The sequence below is a fragment of the Engystomops pustulosus genome, chromosome 4 (genome assembly GCF_040894005.1).
Source record: "Engystomops pustulosus chromosome 4, aEngPut4.maternal, whole genome shotgun sequence".
Taxonomy (NCBI): domain Eukaryota; kingdom Metazoa; phylum Chordata; class Amphibia; order Anura; family Leptodactylidae; genus Engystomops; species Engystomops pustulosus.
The window spans coordinates 204,586,092-204,602,536 of NC_092414.1; the positions used below are offsets into that span (position 1 = coordinate 204,586,092).

The window sequence follows — 16,445 nt, forward strand, 5'->3', positions numbered from 1 at the left end:
ATTCTTCATGGTAGGTTTCCTTTATGGAAATTTTAGTTACAGCTTTGATCTATGTTCTGCTGAGGATCAAATTTCTTCAAAAATCCAAACCTACAAGTCTCTACTTGTGCTGCACAAGTTCTCTGGAATGTGCGTGCTGCTAGTGTATTGCTGTTAAATACACATCAAATAGGGAGAAGTAGCCAGTATACAGGATATGATTGAGCCCCCCATATCCATGACCATCCTATACTGTAAGTATGTTCTTTAAGGGGTTATACCGTGTTTGATTGTTATACCATATCTGATTGGTTCACAAGTACAGTGGTCCCGATGTCACTTAATGATGGAGCAGCAGGTCGAGCGTACATCCTACCACTCTGTTCATTACTTGGGAGTGTTGGGAATTGCTGTGACAGTACATATGCTTGACCTTCTGCTCCATCAATTAGACAAAACAAGACCCCGTTCTCCTGATCAGTGGGGGTCCAAGTAGTAGTCCCCCACCAATCAGATAGTAATTCCCCTATCCTGTGGATATAGAATAACAAACAAACTAGGTCCAACCCCTTTAGGCACCAAAAGTGAAAAAGAGTGCCCCAACAATATTTGGGGTAAATGTGTAAGTAATGAATGAAGAGGAGATCGGGTTTTGTAGCCATTATTTTTTTTATTTTACAGTCCTTTGTCACAGTGTTAATGTAAAATCCCCGTCTATAACAGAACACTAGATTTCCGGTCCTCTCTAGGACTGTACGGACCAGCGATCCCCAAGCCGTGTCTAATGGCACGTGTTCATGACATCCGGACCCCTATAAGAATAACATATTATTGATTTCCCCTTTAAAAGATGTGTCCTATGGATGCCCAATTCTGCCTTACTACAGGGTGAAAGCAAAATACCCAGGAAACAGCCCCTGGAGGTGCCAACTAACCACATGTATAATTGTCATGACTCTCAACCATTTTCACACACAGGTCAGGGTAGGATTCATACCAACGATCAACGACAAATATCAAACTTATTCCCTGATGATGGTGCTGGGTTAAGCCACCTTAGACACCTTAGAGGACACCTGAAGGTTCTTGGCAAGTGACATCAAAATAGGTGGAACTGCCCCATAACAATAATTATCCCTAGGAGATATATAGGTTTTCTCCAATCACAGCATATAGACTTATGGACTTCCTTTACGCCATTCCATAGAGAATGATCACATGGGTGGCACAACGAGTCCATGTTTTCCCACCAAACGATTGCCGAAGACTTTTGGATGTACTGGTCCTGGGCCTACAGAGGCTTGCCAGCTAACTTCAAAGGGATAGGCTTTGTCGGAACCCTTATGGTAGAAAAGAAAGGAGTGTCCATACTTGGCATCTCCTCAAAAGTGGACTACTAAACACACAAGTTCTTGTTATGGGCCATTCAGTAAACTAGAGTTTTGGCACCTAGGATGGAAGAGTCCGTACCACCACCATCTCTGAAAGGATCCTAGACCTGAACTTACAGGTTCTCGTTACCCAAGTGCAAAAGGAATACGACTAATGCTTGTTAAATAGAGAGCACAATAATGACCACCTGTGCATTAGAAGTCCTCTAAGATGATGGAGCTGTACACCACTTCTGCCAACATGGCCTTTTAGAGGGACATACGGAAAGCTTGGCAAAAATCGTTTAGACTGGATGTCACATAACACCCTTGGCCTATGTGGCAAGACGCACATCTAAGATCTGACCTTCTTCAGAAGTAAAGTAGATCAGCAAGAAGGACCAATTTGGATGGTAAGGGAAGAGGGCAGTGAGGACATAACACCTACTATCCATCAAGAACTAAAACGTGGCACTTAACAGTGGACAACTTAAGAAGTTTCGTAGAACTTGATGGAGACCATTAAAGGTTGGGGGGGACCTCTGATCTATACTAACAGACCTAGTTTTTCTACATAGTATATCTCTAGGCCTGTATGTGAAACAGGATAGACATTCAGATTCAACACTTGGCACCTTGGTGACAGAAGGTACAGACAATCTGGCAACACTTCAACTTGACACAAGACACGAGAGACGAGACACAAATCAACGATTGGCACCAGAACATAGACATACAATTATTTTTCTCTTTTTTTTACCCCTCCCAATGCCCAGATGAGGACCAACACGATAGGATAGGCGTTTCAACCAGGTCCAGACTGGCCCATCAGAGATGCAGGAGATCTTCAGAGGAGTCCAGGCCAGAAGAAGACATCTGGAGCTGACTTTGGAGCCAGTCGCTTGCCCTCCGAGTGTGTCTCTTATGGGTTACTTCTCAAAGAAACTACAATCTGGACACTCATTAAAGATGGAGAGTGGTCGTCAAAGTCATCTCCTCCGGTGGGACTCAAAATACCTGAACACTTTGCTCCTTACAGGTTCTCATGATCATCTCCCGCTAATATCCCATCGAAATATAAGTTTATTTTATTGCATAATTAATGCAAAAATAAATATTTATATATCACTCTGTGTATAATACGACTTTTATCTAGAATGGCTAGTTTTTATATATTCCCTTGCGAAATCCTAAAGATCACGTCACATTTAGGGTCAAGGTAAAAGGTCATTGCCTTCTTCAGCCTAAGCTTATAGGAGAAAGCAGTGGCTTCGATGTTTGACCTTCCCGGCCCATTTACTATTTAGCCCGGCTGCACTACCTGACACAACCAGTAGATAGAAGCGGCGCTGTTGCTAAAGCAAAGAAGTCATGTTTGACTGAACAGCAAGCTTGAATCCTCTCTGTGTGAGATCACAAGAAGTTCTATCTACAATATAATGCACTTCCTGTCAGTGCTCCGCCTACTCCCGAAACAGAAAGTAAGAGATTATTGCGCAGGAAGTAATGTGATGTCATACTATAAAGAAAAAAAAAATATATGAAATAGGGGGAAGTGCATGAACCATATAGAGGATGGGGAATTATCTTAGAGTGGGGGTATTTTGTAGAAAATAGAGACCCCCTTTAAAAGCTTTATGTGAAACCCTCCAACCCAGACCTGAGCCTTCATGACCACCATTCCCCAATTTCTTTTATCATCTATTATACCCTTAATAATATAAAGGTTTATAGTGAAAACCCCCAGAATCCCTTTGGCTAAGAAAACATTACACCTGAGCATACTAGTGAAATTACTTGACTTGTCTATCAACTGGACAATCAAGAACTAGGACCTTTCAAGTCGGTTCTCCTTCCCCCTCCATCCTGCTTTACAATCCTTGTCCTCCACAGATTACCCCTGGTTCCAGGGATTTAAAGGAATGGTTTACAAGAGCTGAAACAAGCCACAAGATATGATAAGTGAGAGGCCTTGTGCACCAATTCCCGTGGTGGAAAGTTGCAACGCAGTCAAGGTGGACCATGAAGTCTTCAGCTCCCTTGAGGTATCTCAGATACTTATCATCTCCTCTCCTCACACTCATGGTCTCCTCAGCAGTCAAGACGATGAGGTTTCATAAATGAGTGCTGTCCTTTGTATCAAATATCGTACCTTCAGATCGGGTCACGCTGGCTTTACGGGATTTATTAGGAGCAAGCGTAAGTGGATCTGGACGTATAAGGTAACTGGAAAATATAGGAAATCATGTTATTATTATTTCTCAAACATCCTGTATTCCTGTACATAGGGGGCAGTATTATAGTAGTTATATTCTTGTACATAGGGGGCAGTATTATAGTAGTTATATTCTTGTACATAGGCGGCAGTATTATAGTAGTTATATTCTTGTACATAGGGGGCAGTATTATAGTAGTTATATTCCTGTACATAGGGGGCAGTATTATAGTAGTTATATTCTTGTACATAGGGGCAGTATTATAGTAGTTATATTCTTGTACATAGGGGGCAGTATTATAGTAGTTATATTCTTGTACATAGGGAGCAGTATTATAGTAGTTATATTCTTGTACATAGGGGGAAGTATTATAGTAGTTATATTCTTGTACATAGGGGGCAGTATTATGGTAGATATATTCCTGTACATAGGGGGCAGTACTATAGTAGTTATATTCTTGTACATAGGGGCAGTATTATAGTAGTTATATTCTTGTACATAGGGGGCAGTATTATAGTAGTTATATTCTTGTACATAGGGGCAGTATTATAGTAGTTATATTCCAGTACATAGGGGGCAGTACTATAGTAGTTATATTCTTGTACATAGGGGGCAGTATTATAGTAGTTATATTCCTATACATAGGAGGCAGTATTATAGTAGTTATATTCTTGTACATAGGGGGCAGTATTATAGTAGTTATATTCTTGTACATAGGGGGCAGTATTATAGTAGTTATATTCCTGTACATAGGGGGCAGTATTATAGTAGTTATATTCTTGTACATAGGGGGCAGTATTATAGTAGTTATATTCTTGTACATAGGGGCAGTATTATAGTAGTTATATTCCTGTATATAGGGAGTAGTATTATAGTAGTTATATTCTTGTACATAGGGAGCAGTATTATAGTAGTTATATTCTCGTACATAGGGGTCAGTATTATAGTAGTTATATTCCTGTACATAGGGGGCAGTATTATAGTAGTTATATTCCTGTACATAGGGAGCAGTATTATAGTAGTTATATTCTTGTGCTTAGGGGGCAGTATTATAGTAGTTATATTCTTGTACATAGGGGGCAGTATTATAGTAGTTATATTCTTGTACATAGGGGGCAGTATTATAGTAGTTATATTCTTGTACATAGGGGGCAGTATTATAGTAGTTATATTCCTGTACATAGGGGTCAGTATTATAGTAGTTATATTCTTGTACATAGGGGGCAGTATTATAGTAGTTATATTCCTGTACATAGGGGGCAGTATTATAGTAGTTATATTCTTGTACATAGGGGGCAGTATTATAGTAGTTATATTCTTGTACATAGGGGCAGTATTATAGTAGTTATATTCCTGTATATAGGGAGTAGTATTATAGTAGTTATATTCTTGTACATAGGGAGCAGTATTATAGTAGTTATATTCTTGTACATAGGGGTCAGTATTATAGTAGTTATATTCCTGTACATAGGGGGCAGTATTATAGTAGTTATATTCCTGTACATAGGGAGCAGTATTATAGTAGTTATATTCTTGTGCTTAGGGGGCAGTATTATAGTAGTTATATTCTTGTACATAGGGGGCAGTATTATAGTAGTTATATTCTTGTACATAGGGGGCAGTATTATAGTAGTTATATTCTTGTACATAGGGGGCAGTATTATAGTAGTTATATTCCTGTACATAGGGGTCAGTATTATAGTAGTTATATTCTTGTACATAGGGGGCAGTATTATAGTAGTTATATTCTTGTACATAGGGGGCAGTATTATAGTAGTTATATTCTTGTACATAGGGGGCAGTATTATAGTAGTTATATTCTTGTACATAGGGGGCAGTATTATAGTAGTTATATTCTTGTACATAGAGGGCAGTATTATAGCAGTTATATTCTTGTACATAGGGGGCAGTATTATAGTAGTTATATTCTTGTACATAGGGGGCAGTATTATAGTAGTTACATTCTTGTACATAGGGGCAGTATTATAGTAGTTATATTCTTGTACATAGGGGGCAGTATTATAGCAGTTATATTCCTGTACATAGGGGGCAGTATTATAGTAGTTATATTCTTGTACATAGGGGGCAGTATTATAGTAGTTATATTTCTGTACATAGGGGGCAGTATTATAGTAGTTATATTCCTGTACATAGGGAGCAGTATTATAGTAGTTATATTCTTGTACATAGGGGCAGTATTATAGTAGTTATATTCTTGTACATAGGGGGCAGTATTATAGTAGCTATATTCTTGTACATAGGGGGCAGTATTATAGTAGCTATATTCTTGTACATAGGGGACAGTATTATAGCAGTTATATTCTTGTACATAGGGGGCAGTATTATAGTAGTTATATTCTTGTACATAGGGGGCAGTATTATAGCAGTTATATTCTTGTACATAGGGGGCCGTATTATAGTAGTTATATTCCTGTACACAGGGGGCAGTATTATAGTAGTTATATTCTTGTACATAGGAGGCAGTATTATAGTAGTTATATTCCTGTACATAGGGGGCAGTATTATAGTAGTTATAATCTTGTAAATAGGGGGCAGTACTATAGTAGTTATAATCTTGTAAATAGGGGGCAGTACTATAGTAGTTATATTCTTGTACATAGGGGGCAGTACTATAGTAGTTATATTCTTGTACATAGGGGGCAGTATTATAGTAGTTATATTCTTGTACATAGGGGGCAGTATTATAGTAGTTATATTCTTGTACATAGGGGGCAGTATTATAGTAGTTATATTCTTGTACATAGGGGGCAGTATTATAGTAGTTATATTCTTGTAAATCTCTAAGGAGAATTGATCATAATGCACAATTTGGCCTCTTATTTGGTCCTTTGTGTGAGGAGAAGACCTTATGTGTCAGGCTGAGGAGGAAGGACATAATAGAGAAAACAGGAATGAGATGGTGACATGCAGACAATGAAATCACAGAATGGGGAGACCTTAAGAAGAGTCAATCTGACGCCTGAACATTAGTGAGAAGGACAGCTCTACTGGAGATAAGATACGATGCAGATACAGCGCACAGAGCCGGGGACGCAGCATCAGCGCAGAGACAAGAGGGAATATGTAATACAAGAACACAAGAGGAGAATGAGCAGAGGATCAATGGGGAAGGGTGAAGACGAGGAAGATCTGTGAGCAGCACATCATATAACAAGTCGCTGATGACGGATCCAGACAATGCGGGACCATCAGGGATAACAAGATGAGATCCAGACACATTGCTCTGAGGATGACAACTACATATAGTGTAAAACACTGAAACACAGACTGCCAATCTCCATCACTCCCAGCAGAATGTGCAATGTCTCCAGGGAATTCCAACTAAGACCTTTAAGTTATATTTTTTTTATTCAAACATGTTATATTTTTTTGTACAAACCTATTTTTTTATGTGTTCCTATATTTATTTTTTAGATACTGCGCCATCGGTAGAAATGACAAAACTTTAGCTGACTTCAAGCACCACTAGGGGGAGCACTGGAGCGCACTGAATACTGTTGGTTTAGTTCACATTAGTATGTAGTAAGGTCATAAGCGCCACCTGGTGGTGACTGCAGACAGACAGAGTTTTATCATTGAACTCTCTGGCTATACAAGGATTCTATATATATATATATATATATATATATATATATATATATATATATATATATATTCTGTGGCAGCTTCATGGAGTTGGGGGTGAGGTCATGTATGCAATAGGCCAGATGAGCAGTGGTCAGGAAGACGGTGGACCTCATTAAGATCCAATCATACCCTGTCACATAGGTCGTACCTACCAACATTAAAATCTCTATGCACCAGCTACCCAAATCCCACTGAGAGAAAACAAACTTACATGACATCATTCAGTTCCAGCTTGGTGTCTGGAGGGGGATTTATAAGGATATATGATAAGGAGTTATCCATGTCCATAATATCCACTGATGAGAAAGGAGAATACAGAAAAAGATTACATAACAATGGGAGTATCCGACTCATCGTAACATAGCTCCTCCCTCCTGTGTGTCACCCTGTAGTGGGAGGAGCATACTTCTTATGACAAAGCCCCTCCCTCCTGTCTGTTACCCTGTAGTGGGAGCAGACTTCTGGTAACATAGCTCTTCCCTCCTGTGTGTCACCCTGTAGTGGGAGGAGCATACTTCTTATGACATAGCCCCTCCCTCCTGTGTGTCACCCTGTAGTGGGAGGAGCATAGTCCTCATAACATAGCTCCTCCCTCCTTTTATCCTGTAGTGGGAGAAGCATACTCCTCATATCATAGCTCCTCCCTCCTGTGTCACCCTGTAGTGGGAGGGGAATACTTCTCATATCATAGCTCCTCCCTCCTGTGTCACCCTGTAGTGGGAGGGGAATACTCCTAATATCATAGCTCCTCCATCTTGTGTCACCCTGTAGTGGGAAGGGAATACTCCTCATATCATAGCTCATCTATTTTCTGTCACCCTGTATTGAGAGAAACAGTCTGACACATGACACATAGCTCCTCCTTCCTATCGATGGCAGCCAGCGGTGGCAGAATCAGACACGATGTGACAAAACCCCTCCCTCCTGTATGTGTCACCCTGTAGTCGGAGGAGCAGACTCCATGTGACAAAGCAACTCCCTCCTGTATGTGTCACCCTGTAGTCGGAGGAGCAGACTCCATGTGACAAAGCCCCTCCCTCCTGTATGTGTCACCCTGTAGTCGGAGGAGCAGACTCCATGTGACAAAGCCCCTCCCTCCTGTATGTGTCACCCTGTAGTTGGAGGAGCAGACTCCATGTGACAAAGCCCCTCCCTCCTCTATGTGCCACCCTGTAGTCGGAGGAGCAGACTCCATGTGACAAAGCCCCTCCCTCCTGTATGTGTCACCCTGTAGTCGGAGGAGCAGACTCCATGTGACAAAGCCCCTCCCTCCTGTATGTGTCACCCTGTAGTCGGAGGAGCAGACTCCATGTGACAAAGCCCCTCCCTCGTGTATTCTCCTTCCTGTAGTGGAAGGAGCAGTCCCTTATAACATAGTTCCTCCATCCTGTCTGTGGGAGTAGAAAAGTCACAAAGCTCCTCCCTCTTGTCTGTGTAGCCCTGTGGTGGAAGAAGAAGACTCCATGCCACCTCACTCATCCCTTTAATCTTTGCCACGGTGTGGTGTGGCGGCCTCCAAGTCACATAGCTCCTCCCTCTTGTCTGTATCATCCTTTAGTGGGAGGAGCAGACTCCATGTCACATAGCTCCTCCCTCCTGTATATAGAACACTGGTGGGAGGAGCAGACATCATGTCACAATGTGTCACCCTGAATGGAGAGGTCCAGTCTCCACGTCACATGGCACTCTTTACCCCACAGTAGTCTAGTAGTAGTGACATACTGTACTCTGCAGTGGAGAGGCCCAGATGTTTCATTCTGGTCTTCACCAAGGCGTGGAGTTCCTGCCGCTCTGACCGTCTGTACAGACTCATTCTCTGCTGGCTAATCCTCTCTGACGCCGACTTCCCAGGCTGCCTGGCTCCCTTACGAGACAGCCTGCGAGCCCACTGCATGCTCTTCCTGCGCAGGAGTGGATGCTCTGATTGGTCACTGGATGTTGAGTTACGGTGAGGACCGCGGCTTTGGATGGTGTCTCCCCAGCGGCTCTCTCTTGTGTCTTCATAGTCTTCCACACTAATAGAGACCTGTGACTGGAAGAAGACATGAAAGACTTGGCTCTCATGTGCCATGACATGTCCTCAGCACAGGAAAATATTCATTAGTGAGGGGAGGTTGCTTGACATTTCATTATTGAGGGGAGGCTGCTGGGCATTTCATCAGTGGGGGGGGGGGAGGTTTGCTGGACATTTCATTAGTGAGGGGAGGCTGCTGGACTTTTCATTATTGAGAGGAAGCTGCTGGGCATTTCATTAGTGAGGGGAGGCTGCTGGCTATTTCTTTAGTGAGGGAAGGCTGTGACCAATACATTTCCCACCCTAGGCTTAATCTCGAGTCAATAAGCTTTCCCAGTTGTTTTGTGTTAAAAAAAAAGGTGCCTCAGCTTATAGTGGGGTTGGCTTACCCTCAAGTATATACAGTGTGTAGCTTATTTCCTTATAAATTCCCTACAGAAACACAAAGTTTTTCGGCACATTTTACCTCAGAAGTCGGCAGTACATGTGTCTCGGTGCGGAAGATTCCTATGGGAATGTCACCGGTGGTGGAGCACAGCTTCTGATACAGTCGTCCATAGCACCGGATCCACAGGTCTTCTTCTGTAACCCGCAGCTGCAGAGAAGCAAGTGTCAATGTCTGGTTGTTGCTCTGTTTCACCACAAGGGGGCACAATGAGATCACACGTGGCGAAATTACATAAAACCCAATAATAATCCCCTAACAGTATGTATTATATATGATTGGGCAGCCTGGGAGGATATCCTGCATCAGAGACTGATCTAATAGGATATAGAGGGAACATGTGGGGTAGTATATATGTATATATAGAGAGAGAGACACTGTACAACACTGCGGCATTGATTATCTTGTGTATGACGGATTATTATAATGCTTTGACTCCCATTATAAAGTTCATTTACATATCTGAACCTCATCTGAATATTAGGATTCTGGTTGTGATCGCTCAGGGGGAATCAGCAGCAGCAACAAAAATTGCCCAAAGCATCAATGGAATATGAGAATCACAAGAGAGACGTAAGGACTCGGCTCCAGAACATCAGGCAGCTTCTTCTGACTTTGTAGTTTATCTTCTATGTCACACCAGCGGGGCCCTCGGCAGTAAAAAAAAAAAAGCAAGGCGTCTGCGATCCAACTTAATATTGGATATTTTTACAGAGAATTTTTTATCGATGAGTCTTTTTCATGCACAGCCATCCATAATTCATAGGTGACCTTGAGTCACCAACAACAGGACCACCCCAAGAGGTAGAACCCTGGTGGTATCCATTCAGAAAAGTAAAGAGCCCTCTGTGGGGGTTAAAGGGTGAAAACCAGGGAGACCACTTAGACAACACCCTTATAGATTGTCAAAAGTGGAAGCAGCTTGGTGTCACACTAGGTCCACACCCTGAGTTACCGTTTGCTCAGGCAATTGTCCCCGCCCTAAGTCTGTATTACAAGACCTCTATGAAGAAATTACCAACTAGCACCAACAACAGGACCACCCCAAGAGGTAGAACCCTGGTGGTATCCATTCATCAAAGTTTAGAGCCCTCTGTGGGGGTTAAAGGGTGAAAACCAGGGGGACCACTTAGACAACACCCTTATAGATCGTCCAAAGTGAAACCAGCTTGGTGGCACAGTAGGCCCTTACCCTGAGTGTCCCACGCTAAGGCTACATGCACACTGCCGTGTGCCCGCTGCACCGTAGCACGGCAGGCACACGGCAGCGCGGGGAGAGGAGGAGGAGGTGAGCGCAGCTCACCCCCGCCCCTCTCCATAGGAAGTTATGGCGCACGGCGTCGTACTACGGAAGAAGATAGGACATCCTATCTTTTCCCGGGCTACGGAGCGGTACGGTGCTGCACGTGTGTCCCGTACAGGGCCGTGAGCCCATAGGAGTGTATGGGGGACGTATATCGACCGTATATACTTCGGCCTTATATACGTCCTCCATACATGTGTGTGAATGCAGCCTAAGTCTGTATTACAAGACACGTATGAAGAACTTACCAACTAACAAATCCACTTGAACCAACTGCTGACATATCTGCTGATCATGACTAGATGGTCTGAATCATCACGTGAAGTCTTGGTGACCATTATGGGATCATTAAGACCGTCAGCTTGACCTCCTTTAAGAAGGTGTTTGAAGAACCTGGTTGGACCACACCTGACACTTCATCTCTGTTCTGAGTTTTCAACTAAATGATTGGTCCTTTGGCCTTTCTCCCATACATCCTGCCAAGGGTCATTAGCTTATTGTTCTCCATATTGCTGTGGCATTGGCTACAGTCTGCAGCTGTAACACTAGTAAAGTTATTTGTTGAGTGATTCATTGTCTGCCCATTGGCTGGCCACAACTGTACACTAGAAGGGGGCTACTTGTCCTGGCATCTCCAAGAACTTGGAATACCTACAATCTACTCAGTGTTTTCATCGTTGCCAAGTAAAATTGTGACTTTTTTGCCCATTTCAAAAAAGTTTTTTCAGCGGAGAAGAATCTTTAAGCAAACGTTACTTCTGAATTATTGGATTTGACTGATCCAAAGAATGAAACGTAGCACATTTTAAACCCTACATGACTTGTTCCTCATTTTTTGAGACATTACTCCACATTAAAAATTTTTGTTCCAGTTGACAATAGAAGACAAATTATACGCTCAGGAGCGCTGATCTTAAATAACATATCCTCCTTCAGAGAAGCCAAATAAGAACATTTTTAATACAAAAGATATTACAAAAAACGTAAACCACAAATGATACCTTAAAATTTTACCAGAGCCAAGAAGCAGACTGTAGAAAAGGGGAACTTACAGCGCACAAAAATCCAGAACCAGGCATAGAATCCAAACCCAACAAGAGGCGCGTGATGGAGATCATGTAATCCTTCACAAATGACTATATGGAAAGGAGGAAAGAAGAGCAACTGAAAACGTACTACTACATAGTGATAAGTAACACACAAGTATATAGAGTAATAGGAGAAGATATATGGAGTTATAGGAGGAGATATAGGAGGATATATGGAGTAATAGGAGGAGATATAGGAGGATATATGGAGTAATAGGAGGAGATATAGAGGAGGAGATATAGGGGGATATATGGAGTAATAGGAGGAGATATAGGGAGGATACATGGAGTAATAGGAGGAGATATAGGAGGATATATGGAGTAATAGGAGGAGATATAGGGAGGATATATGGAGTAATAGGAGGAGATATAGGAGGATATATGGAGTAATAGGAGGAGATATAGGGAGGATACATGGAGTAATAGGAGGAGATATAGGGAGGATATATGGAGTAATAGGAGGAGATATATAGAGGATATATGGAGTAATAGCAGGAGATATAGGGAGGATATATGGAGTAATAGGAGGAGATATAGGAGGATATATGGAGTAATAGGAGGAGATATAGGGAGGATATATGGAGTAATAGGAGGAGATATAGGGAGGATATATGGAGTAATAGGAGGGGATATAGGGAGGATATATGGAGTAATAGGAGAAGATATAGGGGAGGATATATGGAGTAATAGGAGGAGATATAGGGGGGATATATGGAGTAATAGGAGGAGGTATAGGGAGGATATATGGAGTAATAGGAGGCGATATAGGGAGGATATATGGAGTAATATGAGGAGATATAGGGAGGATATATGGAGTAATAGGAGGAGATATAGGAGGATATATGGAGTAATAGGAGGAGATATAGGAGGATATATGTAGTAATAGGAGGAGATATAGGAGGATATATGGAGTAATAGGAGGAGATATAGGAGGATATATGGAGTAATAGGAGGAGATATAGGGAGGATACATGGAGTAATAGGAGGAGATATAGGGAGGATATATGGAGTAATAGGAGGAGATATAGGGAGGATATATGGAGTAATAGGAGGAGATATAGGGGAGGATATATGGAGTAATAGGAGGAGATATAGGAGGATATATGGAGTAATAGGAGGAGATATAGGGAGGATACATGGAGTAATAGGAGGAGATATAGGGAGGATATATGGAGTAATAGGAGGAGATATATAGAGGATATATGAAGTAATAGGAGGAGATATAGGGAGAATATATGGAGTAATAGGAGGAGATATAGGGAGGATATACGGAGTAATAGGAGGAGATATAGGGGAGGATATATGGAGTAATAGGAGGAGATATAGGGGAGGATATATGGAGTAATAGGAGGAGATATAGGGAGGATATATGGAGTAATAGGAGGAGATATAGGGAGGATATATGGAGTAATAGGAGGAGATATAGGGGAGGATATATGGAGTAATAGGAGGAGATATAGGGAGGATATATGGAGTAATAGGAGGAGATATAGGGGAGGATATATGGAGTAATAGGAGGTACAGGGTAACAATATTACTCGGCAGTACCTGGTATAGTAGGGTATCCAGCATGCTGACACTGAAGACCTTCCCGGCAGCGAATGGCAGTCTGAACATGAAGACCAGGTTAGATCCCCGTTCACGTTCCCTCTGTGAGAGGACAGAGCTTTGAGGGAGGGATTAGGAAAAGGAGAAGAAGACATAGGAAGATGACAGACATTAGAGAGACGGTCAGACAGGTATCTGACAAGAGATAAGGCCGTTACCTTCTCCAGCTTAGACAGCACCACTGAGTACTTGTCCTTGGCCTTGAACTGCATGAACCTCATGTTTGCTGGATGTGTTAGTTCTGTGATAATATTCAGCCCCGGGAACAGTCTGAAGGGTGAGGAAGAAGTCGTCATTACCCCTTCATGAACATCGGGCTCATAGAAGATTCATTTAAGCAATCAGTTTTCTTATCTGCTAATTGTCACCAGCAGAGGTCAGTATAATCCATCCGAAGCGGTGGCTGCTACGGCTGTGGTTATGGTGCTATATGAGCACTATATGGGACACTATGGGCACCATCGGATACCACTGGCACTAGGTGATGTCTGTATGGTGTTATATTGGCAGCATTTGACTGTTTTACTGTGTGTATACGTTATATACTGTATGCGTATGTCACTTTTTATCCAGGGTCTATATGCCACCATGCAAGTGGATGATGTACATCCTTACCGAAATAGTGTTTGTACATTGACTATGGTGCGGGCATCGGCCATGTAATCTTCTTCTGCAATCATGGAGCTTTCCTCTCCGACCACGACCATGTGAGCCGCGTAACTCACCCCACAACGCAGCAAGTCGTCCAGGCTGTGGAGAAAGCAAATTTCTCCTGTACAGTGCGGTAATGGATACATCACCTGCGGGGGGCGCCGTGGTCCTATACAATGAATTATTTTATCTAAATTATACTCACTTGTCAATGGATCCCACCATGTAGTAGACAAGAGGGAACCAGCAGATGGCTTCGAGGAACTGTCCATCCGGGCTGAAAGATAATGATAATATAATTGTATAAACCTCTAATACAATGAATACTGACATATTCTGTATATAATTAGGTCTGCCCGGGCCTCAGGTGACTAGTGGATATGATGCTTATTACATAAGTTACTAGGAAATAATCCACTTAACCCCGTTCAACACAAAGTTCAATTTCTTTGACATCTCTGCTGACGCAGTCTCCAGCCCTTCCTTTAGGGGGGGCTATTCCACAGTGATTGATTTTAAATTGAGTTTTACATTAGGAGTATTCCTTGTGGACTCCAGGAGACTGTAGTCTACACTCCATATGGTACTAACCAGTGAAAACTGAGGGTTAAAAATATCACTTTCTACCCAAAAGTATAACCCCCCCTGACGACCCGCCCTGCATTCCTCTACAAATCCCCTTAGATGCCATGTGAGGGTCCTCACGGATTTTCCAGGAGAAGGATGATGGGGCTCAGCTCCTTCTTGGCTCTGTAGTACGCTCTCAGAGGGACGATGAAGTTATACAGTCCGTTTCCCGCACTTTCCGCTGACACAATCACCAGGGCGCTCCTGAAGCCGTACGCCCTCGCATCCTCGTATGGGAAATGGTGGCAGCTCTGAGAAGGTTAGATAGATTTTGATAACTTTAGATAAGATAAGGTAAGCACACAATTGATAATACCAGGTGGGGCTGATGCAATAAATATAGAAAATGTGGATACAGTGTGAACAGGTCAGGCACATGGCACCAAACTGAAAGGCAGGGAAGTGGTCAATGGACTGGCCAAGGTCAGGGCAGTTTGCAGGTGACAGTCCTAGGTCAGGGAAAGTGGTGTAAATTTAATATGGTATTCAGGGAGAGGTCAGAACAAGCAAAATAGGTTCAGAGTCACCTAATTTAAGTAATTAGGTAGAGAATTTGATCTTAAATAACCCAGGTCGCATTGCCACGGGGCATATACATGGATCTTTTAAAAAGCAATGAAAACACGTGCATGAGCCCTGTATTACTTCAAGTACCTAGAGGAAGGGAGGAAGAAGGATGAATCCTTCAGACAGGGGGAGGTAAGTGCTCGTCTTGGCTTCCATAAGCTAACACTATTACACTGCCCCTTTAAGGCAAATCTTATAAATCCAGCAAAGTCTGCAGATAAAAATACATTCCCTTGGATGATCCAGACAACAGGCTCAGCCCCAGCCATGTACATTCCCATAATAGTATCAGAACCAGATATCAAAGGCCTTTCAAAGGTCTCTAGAGGAAGATCAGAGGAGGCAATATGTGTATGGGGAGAGAGATCACACCGCGGCTATCATGGGGGGGGGGGGTCTTGCTTTCATCCAGAAAATCTTGGAATCGTTCATAAATTGGTCCTGCTCCAACACATTCCCATGTCCTGGCTACACACTGTACATGTAACATACATGCAGTATATGCTAGCTCTGATTACTATGTTCATCTACGTGTACATGTCTACTATCACCTTACCTTATCCAGCCGCAGGCAGCAATATGGGCTCTTCTGCTGGAGGAGATGGCACAAAGTGGGAGAGCTGCCAATGTAAGGAGTATTGGATGGGTAACCCTTCACCCAGCTGAGATCACACGGAGGGCGAAAAAATGGAAATATTGTGTTAAATACAGATCCAATCTATAATACTATCTCCTGCTTATATCCATATAAATAAACATACATATATAACTACTATAATACTGCCCCCTATGTACAAGAATATAACTACTATAATACTGCTCCCTATGTACAGGAATATAACTACTATAATACTGCCCCCTAGTACATGAATATAACTACTATAATACTTCCCCCTATGTACAAGAATATAACTACTATAATACTGCCC

The 16,445-nt window shown here is 42.3% G+C and overlaps 1 protein-coding gene across 2 annotated transcripts in view; it reads right to left on the reverse strand.

Moving 5' to 3' along the window:
• Nucleotides 1–327: 327 nt before the first annotated feature.
• LOC140128113 (potassium channel subfamily T member 2-like) overlaps nt 328–16,445 on the reverse strand; it is a 98,330-nt gene continuing 82,212 nt past the window's right edge. For both annotated transcript variants that reach the window (XM_072149529.1, XM_072149530.1), the window contains exons 20-30: nt 16,073–16,178; nt 15,028–15,200; nt 14,528–14,599; nt 14,287–14,421; nt 13,830–13,941; nt 13,612–13,713; nt 12,028–12,111; nt 9,694–9,822; nt 8,936–9,245; nt 7,425–7,509; nt 328–3,575 (exon numbers count right to left, since the gene is read on the reverse strand). In XM_072149529.1, the coding sequence (XP_072005630.1) occupies nt 3,464–3,575; nt 7,425–7,509; nt 8,936–9,245; nt 9,694–9,822; nt 12,028–12,111; nt 13,612–13,713; nt 13,830–13,941; nt 14,287–14,421; nt 14,528–14,599; nt 15,028–15,200; nt 16,073–16,178 (1,420 nt within the window). In that variant the 3' untranslated portion in view covers nt 328–3,463. The remainder of the gene's footprint in view (nt 3,576–7,424; nt 7,510–8,935; nt 9,246–9,693; nt 9,823–12,027; nt 12,112–13,611; nt 13,714–13,829; nt 13,942–14,286; nt 14,422–14,527; nt 14,600–15,027; nt 15,201–16,072; nt 16,179–16,445) is intronic.